The sequence below is a fragment of the Pempheris klunzingeri genome, chromosome 12, assembly GCF_042242105.1.
Source record: "Pempheris klunzingeri isolate RE-2024b chromosome 12, fPemKlu1.hap1, whole genome shotgun sequence".
Classification (NCBI taxonomy): domain Eukaryota; kingdom Metazoa; phylum Chordata; class Actinopteri; order Acropomatiformes; family Pempheridae; genus Pempheris; species Pempheris klunzingeri.
The window spans coordinates 10,056,563-10,072,961 of record NC_092023.1 but is presented as its reverse complement, the minus strand read 5'-3'; the positions used below and the strand labels follow the sequence as shown (position 1 = coordinate 10,072,961).

The 16,399-nt window shown below is 43.7% G+C and overlaps 1 protein-coding gene across 1 annotated transcript; it reads left to right on the top strand.

Annotated features, from left to right (window-relative positions):
* The first annotated feature begins 3,462 nt into the window (after positions 1 to 3,462).
* tnfaip3 (tumor necrosis factor, alpha-induced protein 3) lies at positions 3,463 to 15,800 on the top strand. Its single transcript, XM_070840908.1, has 9 exons — positions 3,463 to 3,705; positions 5,415 to 5,838; positions 9,787 to 9,977; positions 10,211 to 10,352; positions 10,514 to 10,684; positions 10,792 to 10,972; positions 11,289 to 12,286; positions 12,480 to 12,685; positions 12,867 to 15,800. Exons 2-9 carry the CDS (start codon positions 5,532 to 5,534, stop codon positions 13,146 to 13,148), a joined length of 2,478 nt encoding a protein of 825 aa, XP_070697009.1. The 5' UTR covers positions 3,463 to 3,705; positions 5,415 to 5,531; the 3' UTR covers positions 13,149 to 15,800.
* Positions 15,801 to 16,399: the final 599 nt, after the last annotated feature.

Genomic DNA, 16,399 nt, shown 5'->3' with positions numbered 1-16,399 from the left:
AAGTAAAAGTAGCAGTATCACATGGGCCAATCACAATATCACAATATCAATGTAAAAATGCAAGTTTATGGCCTGCATTATGTACTTGAGTAAATATTATCTGTGATATGTACTTATGTGTGCAGATAAATGGCCAATGTCAGTGTTATACAAACATTTCTTCTATGAATCTCTTTTTATTGCTGATATATTGATGTGTAGCATTTTGTTGTTGTAGTTTGTCAGGTGGAGCAAATTTTTACTATTGTACTTATATATGTAGTTTTGAGTATTTTTCTTTTTTTAACAATGCATCACATTTTCTAAACTTACAATAACTTCTGCGTGAAGTCTTAATGTGTAAAGTAAGTGTAGTCATCAAATAAATGTGGTGGAGTAAATGTACGACATTTTCTTCTCACCTGAAGTTAAGTTTAAAGTATCAAAATTTAAAGTGTCTCAGATTTGTACATAAGTATAATACTTTAGCACTGCAGTTGTACTTAGATTCATTCCAACACTGAGAAATAGTCATATCGATTAAAATAAATAAATAAATAATAATAATAATAAATTTGATGACAAACCAGTGCTAGAGGCTTGTCAGAGGACATTTTCACATGTGAAAACAATTAAGCAGAATTGTAATTTGGGGGGAAAGTTTATATTGAAGAGAAGACTTCAATATACAATATAGTATAGAATACTTGACTTTAATCATTTCATCTTTCTAAACTGACTTCCAAAATCTTCCCAAAATGTATGAGGAAATCCATAATGCCAAAACACTGAAGTCACAGTAGTCTGACTGACACAGGGCATTTAATGGGGGATAAGTTGAATTTTTTTGATATTTGAGGGGAAAGTTCTTAAGTGATTCATTCACATTCAGAAACAACCCAGAATTCCAGGTTAATGTTTTTGTTGAACTCCTCTGAACTCTGTATTATATCTAACCTTCCCATGTACGGTAACGGCGTAAGAGATTTGGACAGTGAGGAACTTGCAGGATTGCTCATATTGAACCACCTGGTGATTCGGAACAACGGAGTGGGCCAATTGTCTGTTCAGGGGTTTTCCGTGTGCTGATGACTGTGATGCTTTGCTTTCACCACTTCCACAACCAGCTAGTACCGATCATCCCTGCCTGTGACTAAGCAAACATGTGAGCCAGCAAGGAACCTGGAGAGTTAAATCAAAGTAAAGCTGCAATGAACTTGTTCAATCTGACATACAGTATGTGCTAATATTATTATTGAGCTTTTTATAACCCTAACCCAACTGGCAGACACCTTATGAGTCCATGCTGTCAAGTGATTATCAGAGTTTCTGTTCCCTGCCTGAGTAGATAGGAAAGGAACTGTGCTTTCCAGTCCAGGCAAGAGAAAGAAAAATAGAAAATGACTCAGCACATGGGGCACATGTTTTAGTTGGACAACAACAGGTAGATAAGTCTTGTGTCTTATCTATGTTCTGTTCAAAAGCCATAGATCTGGTTATTTGTCTACAGTGAAAATGCAACACAAAATTCTGCGTCTAATTTACTTCACAGCTACACTGATCTCAATTCAAACATCTGGAAGTCAGAGTGTGGTTGAATTATGCTGTTTTTGAACAATGCTGATATGAAATGTGATGCTACGGATGTCGCTGTAGCAGTTCTTAGCACTGAAAACATTGTGGATTACACCAGTGGATTATTTGATCAATCTGTCAGGCAACTGAGGGAAAAAAAAAAAAGTCACCCATCATGAAGACATAATAAAATACTCACTAGTTTCAGATTGTCAGATAGGAAGATGCTGATTTATCATTATTATTATTATTATTATTATTATTATTATCATTATTAGTTGTAGTAGTATTGTTGTTGTTGTTGTTGTAAACTGAATAACTTTGGAGTTTTAGAATTAAAAAGCATCTCTTTAGTCACTACTTTGGACATGTAGCTTTTTTGAAAGTAACCATTTGTTGCAGCCCGATTAGTATGTAAAATGTGTTACTATGGGCAAAAACATGGACTACAAGAGCTTATGTACACTGACATATTTCTTTGTCACACACAAATACACACACACACGTACTTCTACATTCACGCACACAAAGGCAGCTGGTATTTGTCCGTTCACGCCATCCAAATGCATCGTGCATTTCTCTCTCATGTAGCACGCTTCCATATTTACCACCAGCATGTCAAATGTGAAAACTGGAACAAAGGTAGAGCTGTAACTGCTTTCCTGTTGTAGCTGCTACATCAGTAGACCGCAGTAAAGAGTTGCTGCAGGTTGCCACACACTCAGTCAGTAAAATACAACTTGGTAGCCACCATAACCCACAGGTGCACAGAGACACTGAGCTACTGTTTCAACTTCTCTGAGGGCCACGGGCAGGCTGGATGTGGGCTGATTGTTATTGCATATTTTTACTGAACATGTTTAAGGGAAGATAGTCTGTTGATGTTTGGTACAAACTTAAATGATAAAACTTTATTGTTGTATGTGAAGCAGAATTTGGATTTCTGTGTGGACAGTTGTGTCCAGAAGCATTGCCATTAGCTATAGACACGCATAGGTTTAATGGTCTCCCTGAAGACAGAGGTAATTCAATTTAGGTTGGATTGATGACAAACTCCATTTATGATTTAATACTCATTATATGATGATATATGAGAGACAAAATAATCATTTATTGATCCACCTGAGGGGAAATCTGAGTGTTACAGCTGCCTAAAGACAGAAATAAGTACAGATAAATAGAGATATGTAAAAAAAAAAAAAATTTAATTGTAAATATATGCAATAGAAAAAAATAATATAATGTGATTGCAAAGACACAAAAGCAACTAAACTACACTCCAATTCTCCTGGTTGGATCGATAAAGAAATATTTTCTAGGAACAGTAAAACTTTACTGAAGCAGATTTCATCAAAGTTTGGTGTCTTTGTGTCCAATGTAAACTTCTATATAAGAAGTTATGTTCTTTTCTGAGAAACGTTTGAACATCATAAATAACACAGGCCTGAGAAACTGACAAACTATTGAGAGAAAGAGGGATAGAGGGGGTGGGGGCAAGAAACAGATTAGTTGAATGAATCTTGCCCACATGCATCCAGTGTGGAAGAGTTACAACACTTGTATTCACCCACTACAAAAACACACAAACACACATGCATACATTCAGTCAGTTAGTCAAAGTCTTCTTATGACCGGGTGGTGCGCTTTTGTTTCGTTTTCCTGACTCATTTGCAGGGGCTGGACTCATCGCAGGATAGTGATTTATTTCTAAGGCTGTCTCATGAAATAGAAAATGACGCGACCTGTCTGTCTCCCTCAGTGACGCTCCTTTGTGCACAGTAGGTGGGATATGCTTTTCAGTATTGAGTCAGACAGTTAGTGCGCCCCCTGGCGGCGGAGAGCTGCAACTACAAAGGTTGTGAGAGAGAGAGAGAGAGAGAGAGAGAGGAAAATGGGTGGACGGAAAGTCCCTGTGTGGAAATCCCCTTGACTTGGGCTTTTTCCTTTTTTTAAAACTATCATTATTGGACGTGTGTCCTCTTTTGAAAGGCTTCGCAAGCTGCGAAGGCTCCAAAATAGATCTGATACTGAAAGGAAAGAGAAGGTTGAATGGCGCCGAGGACCGCTGCGGTGAGGCTGAGTGAAGTGGCTGAGAGAGGACTAGCCTGAGCAACCGGGAGGGCTTTGTTATCACCCCGACATATTACACAGGTAAGACACCCGTCCTCCGTCCTCTCCCGTGCGGGCACAACATCTCCCTCCAAGGGGGCGACACTTGGTGGGTGCATCACGTTTGGGCCTTGAGTAATGTGTGGTCGTGTTTCTGGGGACATGGAGGAAGCTTGAAGCCTGCTCACGACAGTGGCTTTGACAGCCATTGTTTACAAAGACGTCACCCTCGAGCGGATAACGGGGCATTTAAACAGCCAAATGTAGCATCTGCGCCGCCACACAGTGTCGATACCCGCCGTGTGAGGCGCATTTGGAGGCTACATTGTTTCAAAGGTAGTTGTCATTGGAATTACGTAAGCCTTTAACGTCAGCAAAGTCTCCTGTTATTGTGTTTTTGTGTAGCCAGCCATCCTAAACCGCAGCGTCCACCTCTGTGCCTCCGTCTGCCTGCCTGAAGTCCTCCAGCGGTGCCAACACGCCAAACACCGATCGATGACTCGTGTCAACACGCTCACTGACATCCAGGTGTCTGTTGTCGAGTCCCTCGTGTGGCTGACTAGCCCTTTAGCATGGCCTAGTCTGTTGTTGTTGCACCTGCTGCTGCTGTTTGGGTAGTAAAGGCACAGAGGCCACTGTAAGCCAAGTATTCAGGTGCTGGAGTTGTGGACTTGGAAAAAAAAAAGAGTGTCACAGCTGCTGTGACTGGCAGCATGATATGAGGATGTTGTTGGAAGTTAAAAAGTCAGCAAAACTCCAGGCCCACTTGCTGACCGTCGCTTTCTGCTTCCTGTGTGCTGAGAATGTGCTGACACGCTCCTCATTTTGGGTGAAATACTCCTTTAAAACCCTCACTGCACTTCAGCCATCGCTCTGCTCCACTTCTACTGCACATCTACTATGTACTGAACCCTCAGGCTTTTAAGTCATGATCAAAATACAGAATGTCAAGTACTGAAACGCTAGCATCAAGATTTCTCGTCTTGGTCACTGACATTTCTTGATCCAAATCATCAGACTTTGCAAACTTAAGTTTTATTTTATTTATTTTTATTTTTCAGGCAAAATTCCTGTACAGCTGCTTGTGTTAAGACACCATTAAACAGTGATCGATATCAAGAGGTCTACATACCTCATTGGGTGGAAAAAGGACTGTGACTGTGCTGTTAAGAGCAGTATCAGCACTGAAACTCTGGTATCAAACATTTTCGAATGATTTTTAGCCTTACGCTCCGCGTTAAACAAAGACTTAATGCAGGCCGACAGTCTTGTCCTCTAGAGAAAGGTGTTGGCGAGGGAGGAGGCCGCGGGGCAGTCAGTGTGACCTTCCCAGCAGTCTGGGAAGCCCTGGGTGGCCTTCAGTTCAAGTCTGGAAAACACCAGTTTATTGTTGGAGCGCTCTGAGCTCAGTGGGACACTGGTACCCCCTGTTTGGGGAAACTCACAAACCGTCAAGACGAAAAGAAGAATTAAAAAGAACAAACAAGGATACAAAGGGTTCTTTGTGTACTCTATTCCTTTTGGTCCACCAGAATCTCCAGTGAAAAAGCACCAAACAGCTTTTAAAGTGTGACGATCCTGAGTGTCGGGTGGTTTCCTGAGCAAACTGTAAATTAAGTTGTGTCTTGAGATTCAATTAATAAGGAAGGGGAATCTCCACTGAAAATTTCCCACCAGTCCTGTCGGTATATACTGTACTATATTCTTTTCTACTGAGAAATAACACATCCACTCCCCTTCTCTCCATCCAGTTTCCACGGTGTTCGGTCAGCGGCGGTTGGTTCCTCCTCCTCCTCCTCCTCTTCCTCCTTTCCCTCTCCTTGTTCCTCTTCCTCCCTTCCTTCCATCCACCTGGCCACACATCCGCCATGTCGCAGGGTCAGAACTTCCTCCCCAAATTCCTGTTTGTGTCCAACCTGCTGAAGGCGGTGAAGATCCGTCAGCGAGTGCCCAACGACGTGGTGAAGCCGGCGACCAGTGGAGGCCTGATGCACCACCTGCGGGGTATGCACCGTTACACGCTGGAGATGATCGCCATGAACCACTTCCCGCAGGCCTTCAGGGAGGTGGTGCAGGCCGCCATCCTGGACCGAGCCATGCAGGCCTCGTTGGAGCAGGAGAAGAAACTCAACTGGTGTCGGGAGGTGAAGAAGATGGTGCCCTTACGTACCAATGGTGAGAAAGATTTAGCTGATGTTTAGGAGTTTTTCTGGATTATCTGGTGAACCAAGTTTCTAGGATTTTATTACCTGTGGGCAAAATTTTGAGCGTTTAGGTGAGGCTTTAGGATGTTTTATCCGAGGTTGAGAGTTTAAATTTGTGTTTTAGTTGTTGTTCTGATGGCATTTAATACGAAGTTCAACAACAGGAACAGTTCAACAGATTGGTCACAGAGCTGATGTCAAACTTTTGTTCCTTGATTTCAGGAACTGTAGCGATCTTCGTTGCTCAGGACGGAGGATGTGTTTTGCTTTTGTTTCATTTGCAATGATATAGGAGGTGCGTATAAATGAGTCAGAGCTATTTCGTATGTAAATTCTGAGATGTCATTACTCACAAGCCGGGTTACTGTAAATGACAACAATGGAGGGACACTGGTTCCACTTTCATACGCAGTCATTTGGCAGCCCCTTTGGTTTTACTGAGCTGAGTGTTTGAGTTCAGTCAGCCCATTGCGAAGTCATGTTTTCTATTACACGCATGTTGTATCATGGGAACATCCCAGAGTATCGACATGGGCCTGATTACTTCTGATCATAGCCCTGAACTGGGAAATTCTTTGGTGTCACATGCAGGACTGTTATTTACTGTCGATGATGTTTCAGACCCGACTATTTCCATAGTTTATGATTTACAGCCTTAGGGGTATGTCCCTTCTGTTTTTGTGTAGGGTTGTGTGTGTGTGTGTGTGTGTGTGTGTGTGTGTGTGTGTGTGTGTGTGTGTGTGTGTGTGTGTGTGTGTGTGTGTGTGTGTGTGTGTGTGTGTGTGTGTGTGTGTGTGTGTGTGTGTGTGTGTGTGTGTGTGTGTGTGGAGTGCGAATGTCACTGGATCTTAAAACATCTCAAGTCATTTCACCTTAAGTTCCCCAACATCCTGTCACATGTAGGTTCATGTTGATGGCTTAGTAACTATAGACTAAAATCTATAGTGCAATAACTTAAATACATCTGGTGTGTACATCAGACACTATTTTTAGATTAGGGGAAAAAACAATCTTTGAAAAGAAACAGCAGCCATAGCATTCACAACAGAAGAAGGAAGCGGAAATCAAGCAGGGCTACAACTTTGTTTTAAACATATGAGTTTCCAGAGGAAATGGCTTCTTTATTTGTCATAGGAAGCAATTAACACTTAAGAATGAGAAATTCCTATGTCAATCACACTTGCTGGGTGTTTTGTGTGCTGTGGCTACATGATTATTTTTCTTGTTTTTCCTCACTCTGTGTGAGGTTTCGTGGCAATTCTGAAGTTAGTATTAACTAAAAGAGTTACTGTAACTCCTGTTGACTCATAATTCGAAAAAGACCCCCGAACTGACGACAAACTTCTCTGACTTCTTCTCGCAACCCGGATGGAATTTCCTGGCTTGCAAAGATGATGTCATAAAAATGAGACAGAATTTAGAGCCAGAGCGTCTAACTCTAAAGGACCCAGACATGACTTTGAGCAGAGGACGGACAACACACACACACACACACACACACACACAACTGACTGACTGCTGCTGAGTCACTGGAGCTCAGCAGACACACACAGACACACATACAGAGGGAGAACGTGAGAGAGCAGAAGCCCATCAATGAACGTCCAGTCAGAGAAGGTCGTATTAATCAAGTGTCTCAGAGTCATAACACTCTTATTACCTCAGTCGCCACATCGTCTGGGACTTAAATGTACCTGTTAGCCTGAAATCTTTTTCTCAGGTCATCATTTATGCAAATTTACAAAAGATTAAAACCCCTCAGCTTCTTCACAAAACCCCAAATCATGTCCAGGCCAGAAGAAATACAACTGACCATCCTAAAAACAAAACAATTTCAAAAAACGTTTACCCCTCAGCAGTTTAGATAGGCGTTTTCCTGCTGCATGCAACTTTTCCACCCAGTGAAGAAATGCGTTATTGAAATTCAGTGCATCTTCTGTCTTCTGAATGTTTAGGACGCATCCAAGGGTTTTTCCCAAACAGCATCCCATGTCTGTCATGTGTCCCCAACAGGCAGGATTTGTTCAGCTACAATACACTGACTCTACATTCTGTAGTAGCAGAGAGGACACACACACTGCCACAGTGTTCTTGCCTTGTAAGTGCATCTTCAGGTTTCTCTTCATAATGTGGTATCCGCATCATTTGATAAAAACATACTGTGGCGTTGTATCTCCAATTCTTATCAAAGCAGATGCAAAAATAGTCTTTGCCAGGACTTGTTATGTTGGAATAGTCTCACTCGACAGCTTACAGACAAAGAGTGGGATAGTGGATGATGTGTTACACAAACCTAGAGCCAGAAAAGCACAACATAGCAAACTTGCAGTAAATGTCACCTGGATGGCAACCAGATGCAGATTAAGTCTGGTCCTACACTGGTGTGTTTTCAGGAAGTGTCCCAGCTTGCCACAGAGGAAGTGGCTATATTTAGACAGATGGGACCAGCAGACCGTCTTTCATCTTCAGGCGGCAGGCAGCTCAATTCAGGGTCAAAAGTCTGTGTGTTTTTGTGCATAAGAGGAACTGATTATACATGTGTGTTTGGGCGTTTGTGCCTATTCTTGTATGCCTGTGTACGCATCTTTTTTGAGGATGGTGCTGTTGAGGATGCCTTTTCTCACTAGAGAGCTGTGCACTTTATGTTTTTGTTGAGAGTGATGCAAGAGCACCGAAATGCAACAACAGCTAGCAAGTCTGAAATAGAAGTGGATGTTTTTTTCTCAAGTACAGTGGGATGCTCCTTCGGTTAGATGAAAACAACTGTATCTCACATTACAGTCATCTTGCACCACAGATATAGTTATTTTCAGAAATGTGATCACAGTTTGGTCTATTGCAAGCCACCACTGGCTACACTCATCAACTGTTCCTGCACAGAGGCTAGCTCTTGTAATGTGAACATTTCTTAGATTAGGAGATGTTTTAGATTATATAAAGAAAGGTGTATATGTGCTTCAGGTGTGTGTGAACTAATGCCAGGTAAACCTTACCGAATGGAGGAGGATACGGCTTGAGAGAATAAACACATTACAGCACTTTCGTATACATGTGACTGCGCATGTTATCTCGGCGCTCATTAATCACAGCCTTCGTCGGGTGTTGATAACAGTAGTTAAAAAGATAACATTCCACCCTGTCCAAGCCACACCCCTGTGGAAAGTCCAGGACCAGCTGAGTAGCATTGATGAGCTGGGATCATAGGAGACGATCGCGCACAAAAGGCAGAAGTTAGCATGGGGAAATTCCTGTGTTTAGTGTGGCAACAGGGTTTTGCTGCACACATTGACAAACATAGGCTCTCCTGTTTCACAATGAGAAAAAGACCCAGCGCTGTCATAGGAGACTAAATAAAATTCCAGGGTTTTTAGTTGCTCATGCTCTCATACACACACATGCCTTTTTAGAAACCAACTCTTAAAAATTGATTTTTCTAAAAGGCAACTCTTTATCTCTCCAGACACCAGAGTTGGTAGAATATACAGGAAGCAGTTTACTTTCACGTGAAACAAGACAACAAGTATAGAAGATTGTCCAACAAGATTAAGGTAGTGAAGGCATTTCATTTTTCAAAACGGTATATTACAGGTAAATTAAGGGCCATTTATCTGGTGCCAGCAGGGTAAAAGCCTAGCTTTGTCTATAATGCGTACTTTCAGACATGTGAGGGTCACATAATAGTCTAGACACCAGATAGTGCAACAACTGACCTGACAGCTTGGAAATCCCCAAACTTCTGTTACGCCTATGTGTGTGTGTGTGTGTGTACGTGTGCACACTGCAGTTGTCTGTTGTGTGTGCTGTATACACACTGTATTTGTATTTGCATGTGTGTGTTCATGTGCCCCTGCACAATTTCTGTTCCCATGTACAAAATCAACTGCCCGCACTAATATCATATGCCTCTTCTTGCTTGTAGGAGATGGGAACTGTTTGCTCCATGCAGCCTCTCAGTACATGCTGGGTGTTCAAGACACAGATCTGGTGCTTCGAAAAGCCCTCCACGGTGTTTTGAAAGAGACTGACACGGGTGTCTTTAGAGCTCGCTTCCAGGCAGAGCTGGTCCAGTCCCAGGAGTTCACCCAAACTGGACTCCGATACACCACCACGGTATGAAGATTAGAAGATAAGGCTCAGTCCTTGTCGAAAGGTTTTTCCATTTATTTGCATTAAGATTATTGCTAGAAGACTGAGCAAAAAAAAAAAAGAGGAATGCAACCTATGTATAAGCACATCAACTTATTTTCCAACCTACAATGTAATCTATCAAATGTTTTTATGTAAATGTAATCCATTACACACGTTTGCACGTATCCTAACTCTGTGTATGTGCATTGTCCCAGAACTGGGAGGAGGAGTGGGAAAAGATTGTGAAGATGGCGTCTCCTGTCTCCAGTAGCAACGGCCTCCAGTTCGACTCTCTGGAGGACATTCACATCTTCATCCTCTCCAACATTCTCCGCAGACCCATCATCGTCATCGCAGGTACTCACTTTATATTTTTTTATCTCAAAATATGGAGGAGGCAATAAACATATTGCTCCTTGTTTGCTATCTAAGACTCAGTGGTCATGTTTCAGCATGCTTTTAACAATGTTTTTTTCAATCAGTAGTTACTCTTAAATTGTTCTTCTTTCTTTCAACAGACCAGGTGGTCAGGAGTATGAAATCTGGTTCCTCCATCTCTCCTCTGAATGTGGGTGGGATTTATCTGCCGCTACACTGGCCGCCCACCGAGTGCTACAAATACCCAATAGTACTAGGCTACGACTCCCAGCACTTTGCACCCCTCATCACCATCAAAGACAGCGGCCCAGGTAGGAAACACGGAGAGACAGGTGTTGTGTAGCTGATACAATGAAGAGAGAAAGAAAAATGCTCATGTTTTTTTTTTCTGTGTTATGTCTTGGTCTGAATTTTCCAGAGATCCGAGCAGTACCACTGATCAACCCAGGACGAGGGGGCTTCGAGGAGCTGAAGGTTCACTTCCTGATGGAGAAAGAACAGCAGCAGAAAGAGAGGCTTCTCAAAGACTACCTTCTACTGATAGAGATCCCCGTCATAGGCTTGGGCTACGATGCCACACGGATCATCAATGCTGCACGGTACAAAGAGATTATAAACTTTGTCCCCTGAATGAACAAAATGGAAGAGAAAAAGTGAAAGTGAAAGATTTCTACCCCAGTTGTAGATCCTGGTCACACTGTTAATGCAGCTTTGCACGTTGCACGCTCAGGAAAGAAGAGATTTATTTTTTAGGATTATGGTCACAGATATTGTTGTACAATTGTTTTGACATCTTGAAATCTAATCAGCACTTTGAAGACAGCAGCTATATTAACTTTGATTTTAACTGAAAAAGTATAAAATCACATAAAGTGCAGTTAATTAAAGAACCCCATTGCATGTCTTTGTTCCAAGGCTGGATGAGGGCAACCTTCCCGAAGACATGAACCTGATGGAGGACTACCTGCAACTTGTCAACCATGAGTACCAGCGCTGGCAGGAGGACAAGGAGCAGGCATGGGCTGCCCAGCCGCAGCGCCCACCGCCCTTCTCCGTCTCCCAACTCTCCCTCATCGAGATCCGCTGTGCGACACCACGATGCACCTTTTATGTCTCTGTGGACACGCAGCCTCATTGCCATGAATGCTTTGAGAAGCGTCAGGCTACTACTGGTGGAGGAGCGAGGATAGAGGGAGTGGTTCAGACCAAGGGAGGAGGCGTACAAGGTGGGATAGGAGTGATCGGGGGATCAGAGACTGAGGGGAGCTCCAGAGGTGCTCGAAGCAGCAGCCCCCCATCCTCCTCCTCTGGGAGAGGGGTAGTTGTCTCCAGCCCCCGTTCAGCCCCACCCACAGCTCCCAGCCTCAGCCTGTACAGTGAAACTCATGCCATGAAGTGCAAGACACCCGGCTGCCTCTTTACCCTTAGCGTGGAGCATGATGGACTTTGTGAGCGCTGCTTCAACTCCAGGCAGAACCACGGACCCCCTGGAGCTGGAACAGCTGCTACAGGACTCCCAGGCCCCAATGGGGGGCCTGTAGTCCCTCACCCGGTCCAGGGCTCTGGCTGGACCCAGTGGGGGGGGTGTGAGACGGAGACAGAGCGCTGCAGCATGTGCAGACAGGAGGCGTTCAGGATATTCAATGGCCTGTGTCCACCCTGCATGCAGAGACAGCAGGCTCCAGAGAGGGGAGAGCCACAGCAGAACAACCCCAGGACGGAAGCCTCATCTTCAGCTTGGAGCCAGGCCAGGGACACTGAGCGCCCGTGCCTCACCCTAACCCCAGGGCACACCTCAGCCTGGCAAGCCCCTCTGGCACGACCTTGTAAAAGATCTGGCTGCCAGTTCTTTGGGACGCCAGAGAAGTTGGGTTTCTGCACTATTTGCTACGTAGACTATCAGACCAACCACCGTAAGTGCTGAAACTAGACAAACAATTTTTTAGTTTTTAAGACCTTAGTTATTTTAAACAAAAGCCTTTGTCAGTTTGTTCTGCATTGTGGAAATGATTGTTGCCTAATGTTTAATTGGATTTTTATCTTTCTTTACTCAAATTTACTCAAATCATATGGGACTTTGCTCATGTTGGCCACTGTCTGTTCCAGACCTGACCCCTCCCCCTGCCCCGGTCCAGAGCCGGCATGGTTTGGAGGCAGGCTTCCAGAACGCCTCACGGTGTCGTGGGCCTGGGTGTGGTGCGGTTGGCAAGGCAATGCTGGAGGGCTACTGCGACAAGTGCTACGTCAAAGAGCAAAGCGCACGGCTCAACCAAGTGGCACATCGCACCCCCCACTCCCCTCCTCTGGTCATGGTAGGTGTCTGTCATAACTTTTTGTGTCTTATCCTTCCTATGTTTGTCTTATTTTTCTTTGACTCTCATTGGCTATCCTCTCATTTCTTGCAAGATCCTGCTGGTACACCGTTCCCTTTCAGTTACCAAATGATCTCTCTTTTTTTTCTCTTTGCAACCCTCTCTTTCTCTGTACAAAAAGCGTGACCGGGCAGCCAAACCCAGATCTTCGCAGCAATCCCAGACCCAGACCCAGACTCAGTGCCGGCGGAGTGGCTGCAGTAATGTGTCCCCGGGTTGCACAGACCTCTGTCCAGAGTGCCACACGCGTGGCCAGGGCAGAGAGGCGGGCAGGCGGGCGCAGGCGCCCAAGGAAAAGTCCAAGCAGCGGTGCAGGACACAGGGCTGTGACCACTACGCCAACCAAGAGAAACAGGGCTACTGCAATGAGTGTGACCACTTCAAACAGATTTACCGCGGCTGACCACATACGCACACACGCACGCAACAACGATGATGACACATCGCTAGCATGCTAGAACCGCTGCCCTGCTGTGGGCGCCCCATGCCAGTCAATGCACCTCTGATACTAACTAACCAACTAACTAACTAGCTAGTGACTAACTAGTAACCTTATGGCCTGAAAATCAAACCCCCCATGTAGAATGTGAAGAGAGCGTGTGTGTACGTGGGGGGAGGGGGTGATTGTGTGTGTGTGTGTGTGTTCGCAGTAGACATGGCCTCCAGAATACCTCTTTGTGCAATTATTATCATCTGATGTGCTCTGTGCACTTACACGGTGAGAGGTTTGGCTACATGTCAGAGCAACTGACTTAACTCTTGTGTACAATATGTATTTAGAGGTACGTAGTGAATCGTGCCGGACAAAATGATTGTATGTTGACATAACAAGAAGCATCTGACATTGCTTTCTAGACCACAGCCAAGGATTTATACCCCCCGTCTGTCTATCTGTCTGTCTGTCTATCTGTCTGTCTTAACCCATCTGTGTATCTGTCTGCCTGTCTGTCTAGCATTTGCTCTGTAGAGTGAAGTGCAATGCAGTAGTTTGGGAAGCCCAGCAACAAATCTGTGGAAGTTGTAAGCAGAAGTGCGCCAAAGCATGTGAAGTACTGGAAATGAAATTGGCTTAGTTCTCTAAAAACACTCCAGTGTGTCAAGAAAAGCTCTTGCAATCAATATTGGTAAATTTATTCCATTAGTCAAAAGTTTTTAGTTTATTTTTTGAGCCAAATTAACATTAGTATTTTTACTTATCTGTTAAATTAAGTTAACATTGGGATGGGATTGCTAGACATGGAAAGTAAGAACAGACCATGTGTCTGAACAGTGCAAGACAGACAGGGCAGGCCCCTGCTAGTTTTGGTGCTACATGTACAGAAATACAAGCCTCTCCATTGTAGCCAACATGCTGGCGGTGTCAGCGGACAGAAGGCAGAGAACACTGTAGAGACAGGACTCATTCTCTTTCTATTCCTCCTGTCTTTTCTCTTATTTCCCTCCTTCTCCTCCAAAACAGATCTGTTGCCTTGGACATTGTTTTCCTGTTTACTGACCACTTAAGCACCTAGAAATGCATAGACACATATCTACACACGCGCACACAAATGTAGTAGCTCCAGTTCTGTCAGAAGGGGATTGCCAACTATAGAGAGAACTGAGAACATAATGACGGGCGAAGTCTGGATGATTATCCAGCTTACCCTCACATACACGCATATGCACACACATGCACATGCAAACACAGCTCTGTGAGATTGTACGCGCCCCACCCCAGCCTGAGGTGATGTGCAGGTAAACAAACCCACAGAGAAATGCATTCCTCTCTGCTTCACCCCACTGGATGTGCCAAGGCGACAATTTCAAAACTTTAGAGAGCAATCCAATTGCCTGCTTTGGCTAATCTTGTTTATCTGAATGTGTTTTGTGCTGCTGCTACAACAGCACAGTATTGGGGCTGATCCTCGATAAGTTTTGCCTTTAAGTAGTGATTGAAATTTTATGGACCAGAGGGGCCTGATCAGTGATCCTGGATCAGTGCTCCCACCTATAAAATGCTTTTGTGAATATGGATCTTGGTCCATATTGTAGGACCTTCCAACCCGATGCCTCATCTCCAACAAACACACACACACACACACAAAACGCACGCATGTGTGCGTCTGGAATACGCAAAACTGACATTCCTACTTTGTTTTTTTTATTATTTGTTTTGGGATTTTTTAATGTATTTTGATATATTTGGTTTTGTTTCTGCCAAAAAATATACATGTGCCATCAATCGCCAAACAGTTGTTGTTACCTCCTTAAAAATGGCCAGCCTGGACCATTCTAAACTAATAAGAGTGCCACAGATAGACATCTCCGATACTGTGAAACCACAGACTAGAGCTCATCAAGCTTTGTCATGTTGAAAGTCCCCAAATGGGCACTACCTTTCATGAGTTTCTATTTTGGAAGAAATATTCATCAATAAAGACACTCGCAAGTGTAAAACATTTATCAAACTAACTCAAATGTGATATCAACTGAGTTGTTCCCCTCATACTTCTGCTGAAGGACCCCACTGGTGTAGGTAGATGTCCATCTGTGGCTCTGGTTAGAAAAGCATAGACAAACAGGCTCTCGGTCTGCCTTTTCATTCAACTGTATCTAAAGCTGTCGGGCCAGCCCATGTGTTGATGGCCTGTACGTAGATCTCTGTGTGCTTTAATCACCTCTAGACAAACCTTAATCAATTAAAGGCCAATTAGTGGTCAGCTCATCAGGGCCCTTAACAAGGTTACGGGCATTGACTGAGTTTGACAGGGAGGAGATCACATAAGTTGCACATGACTTGTCTAAGCTGCTGAGGCATTTAGGAATGGTACTCCGACTCGCTTAGGGACATTCCAACAGTAGGAAGAGCAACCTGCTTAAGAGCAGAGGGTGTAACAAAACATGCAAACTGTGTGGAAGTTTCTTTGTGTGACCTTTCGACAATAGGGTATTGTATGAAAAAAAGCCTGGTTTTATTTGTTAAGTATTTATTCATATCAAGATATCTGTATTGTGTGATTCAATAATTATTTATATGTCGTCCTGAAATGAATTATTTTTATTAAGAAATCTGAAATCTGTCTAATGTGGTTCTTGTCTCTAGTTATTGTGTGTGTGTGCGTGTGTGTGTGTGTGTGTGTGTTGGTTTGGAGGGAGAGAAAAATGTGTGTGCGTGCTTGTATGATCACAGACTGTGTGTATGCGACCATACAAGCACATACAGTGCGCTTGTGTGTGCTCTTTGAGATTTCAACATTGCACTATTATTACAGCATCCCTCTCTACTACGCTGCTTATTGCCTAACACTGTTTCTGCTGAAAAGCAGTTGCTCACTACTGGCACTGCATCCATCTCCAGTGTAGGAAGTACAGTGGGTGCTGCAAAAGTCATCAAATAACTGATCACTGAGGCCTGGCTTAGATGTGGCAGACTGCACCATTTTTCCATACTTAACTGGGTTAGCTCGCTTTCTCTTTGTCTTCTCTCCGCCTCTGTTCTTATTTCTTTTCTCATTGTTGCACATTTCCATAAAAAAAAAAAAAAGTACAAGTGATGATTTTTCTTAGGTACTTTTTTTGGTCACTTTTCAGCTCTTTCCAGGCGTATGTTAGGGCGTCATGCTTTTGAAAAATAAATGGGAACCCCCACCCTCAGACAGTTAACTCAGGAGGGGT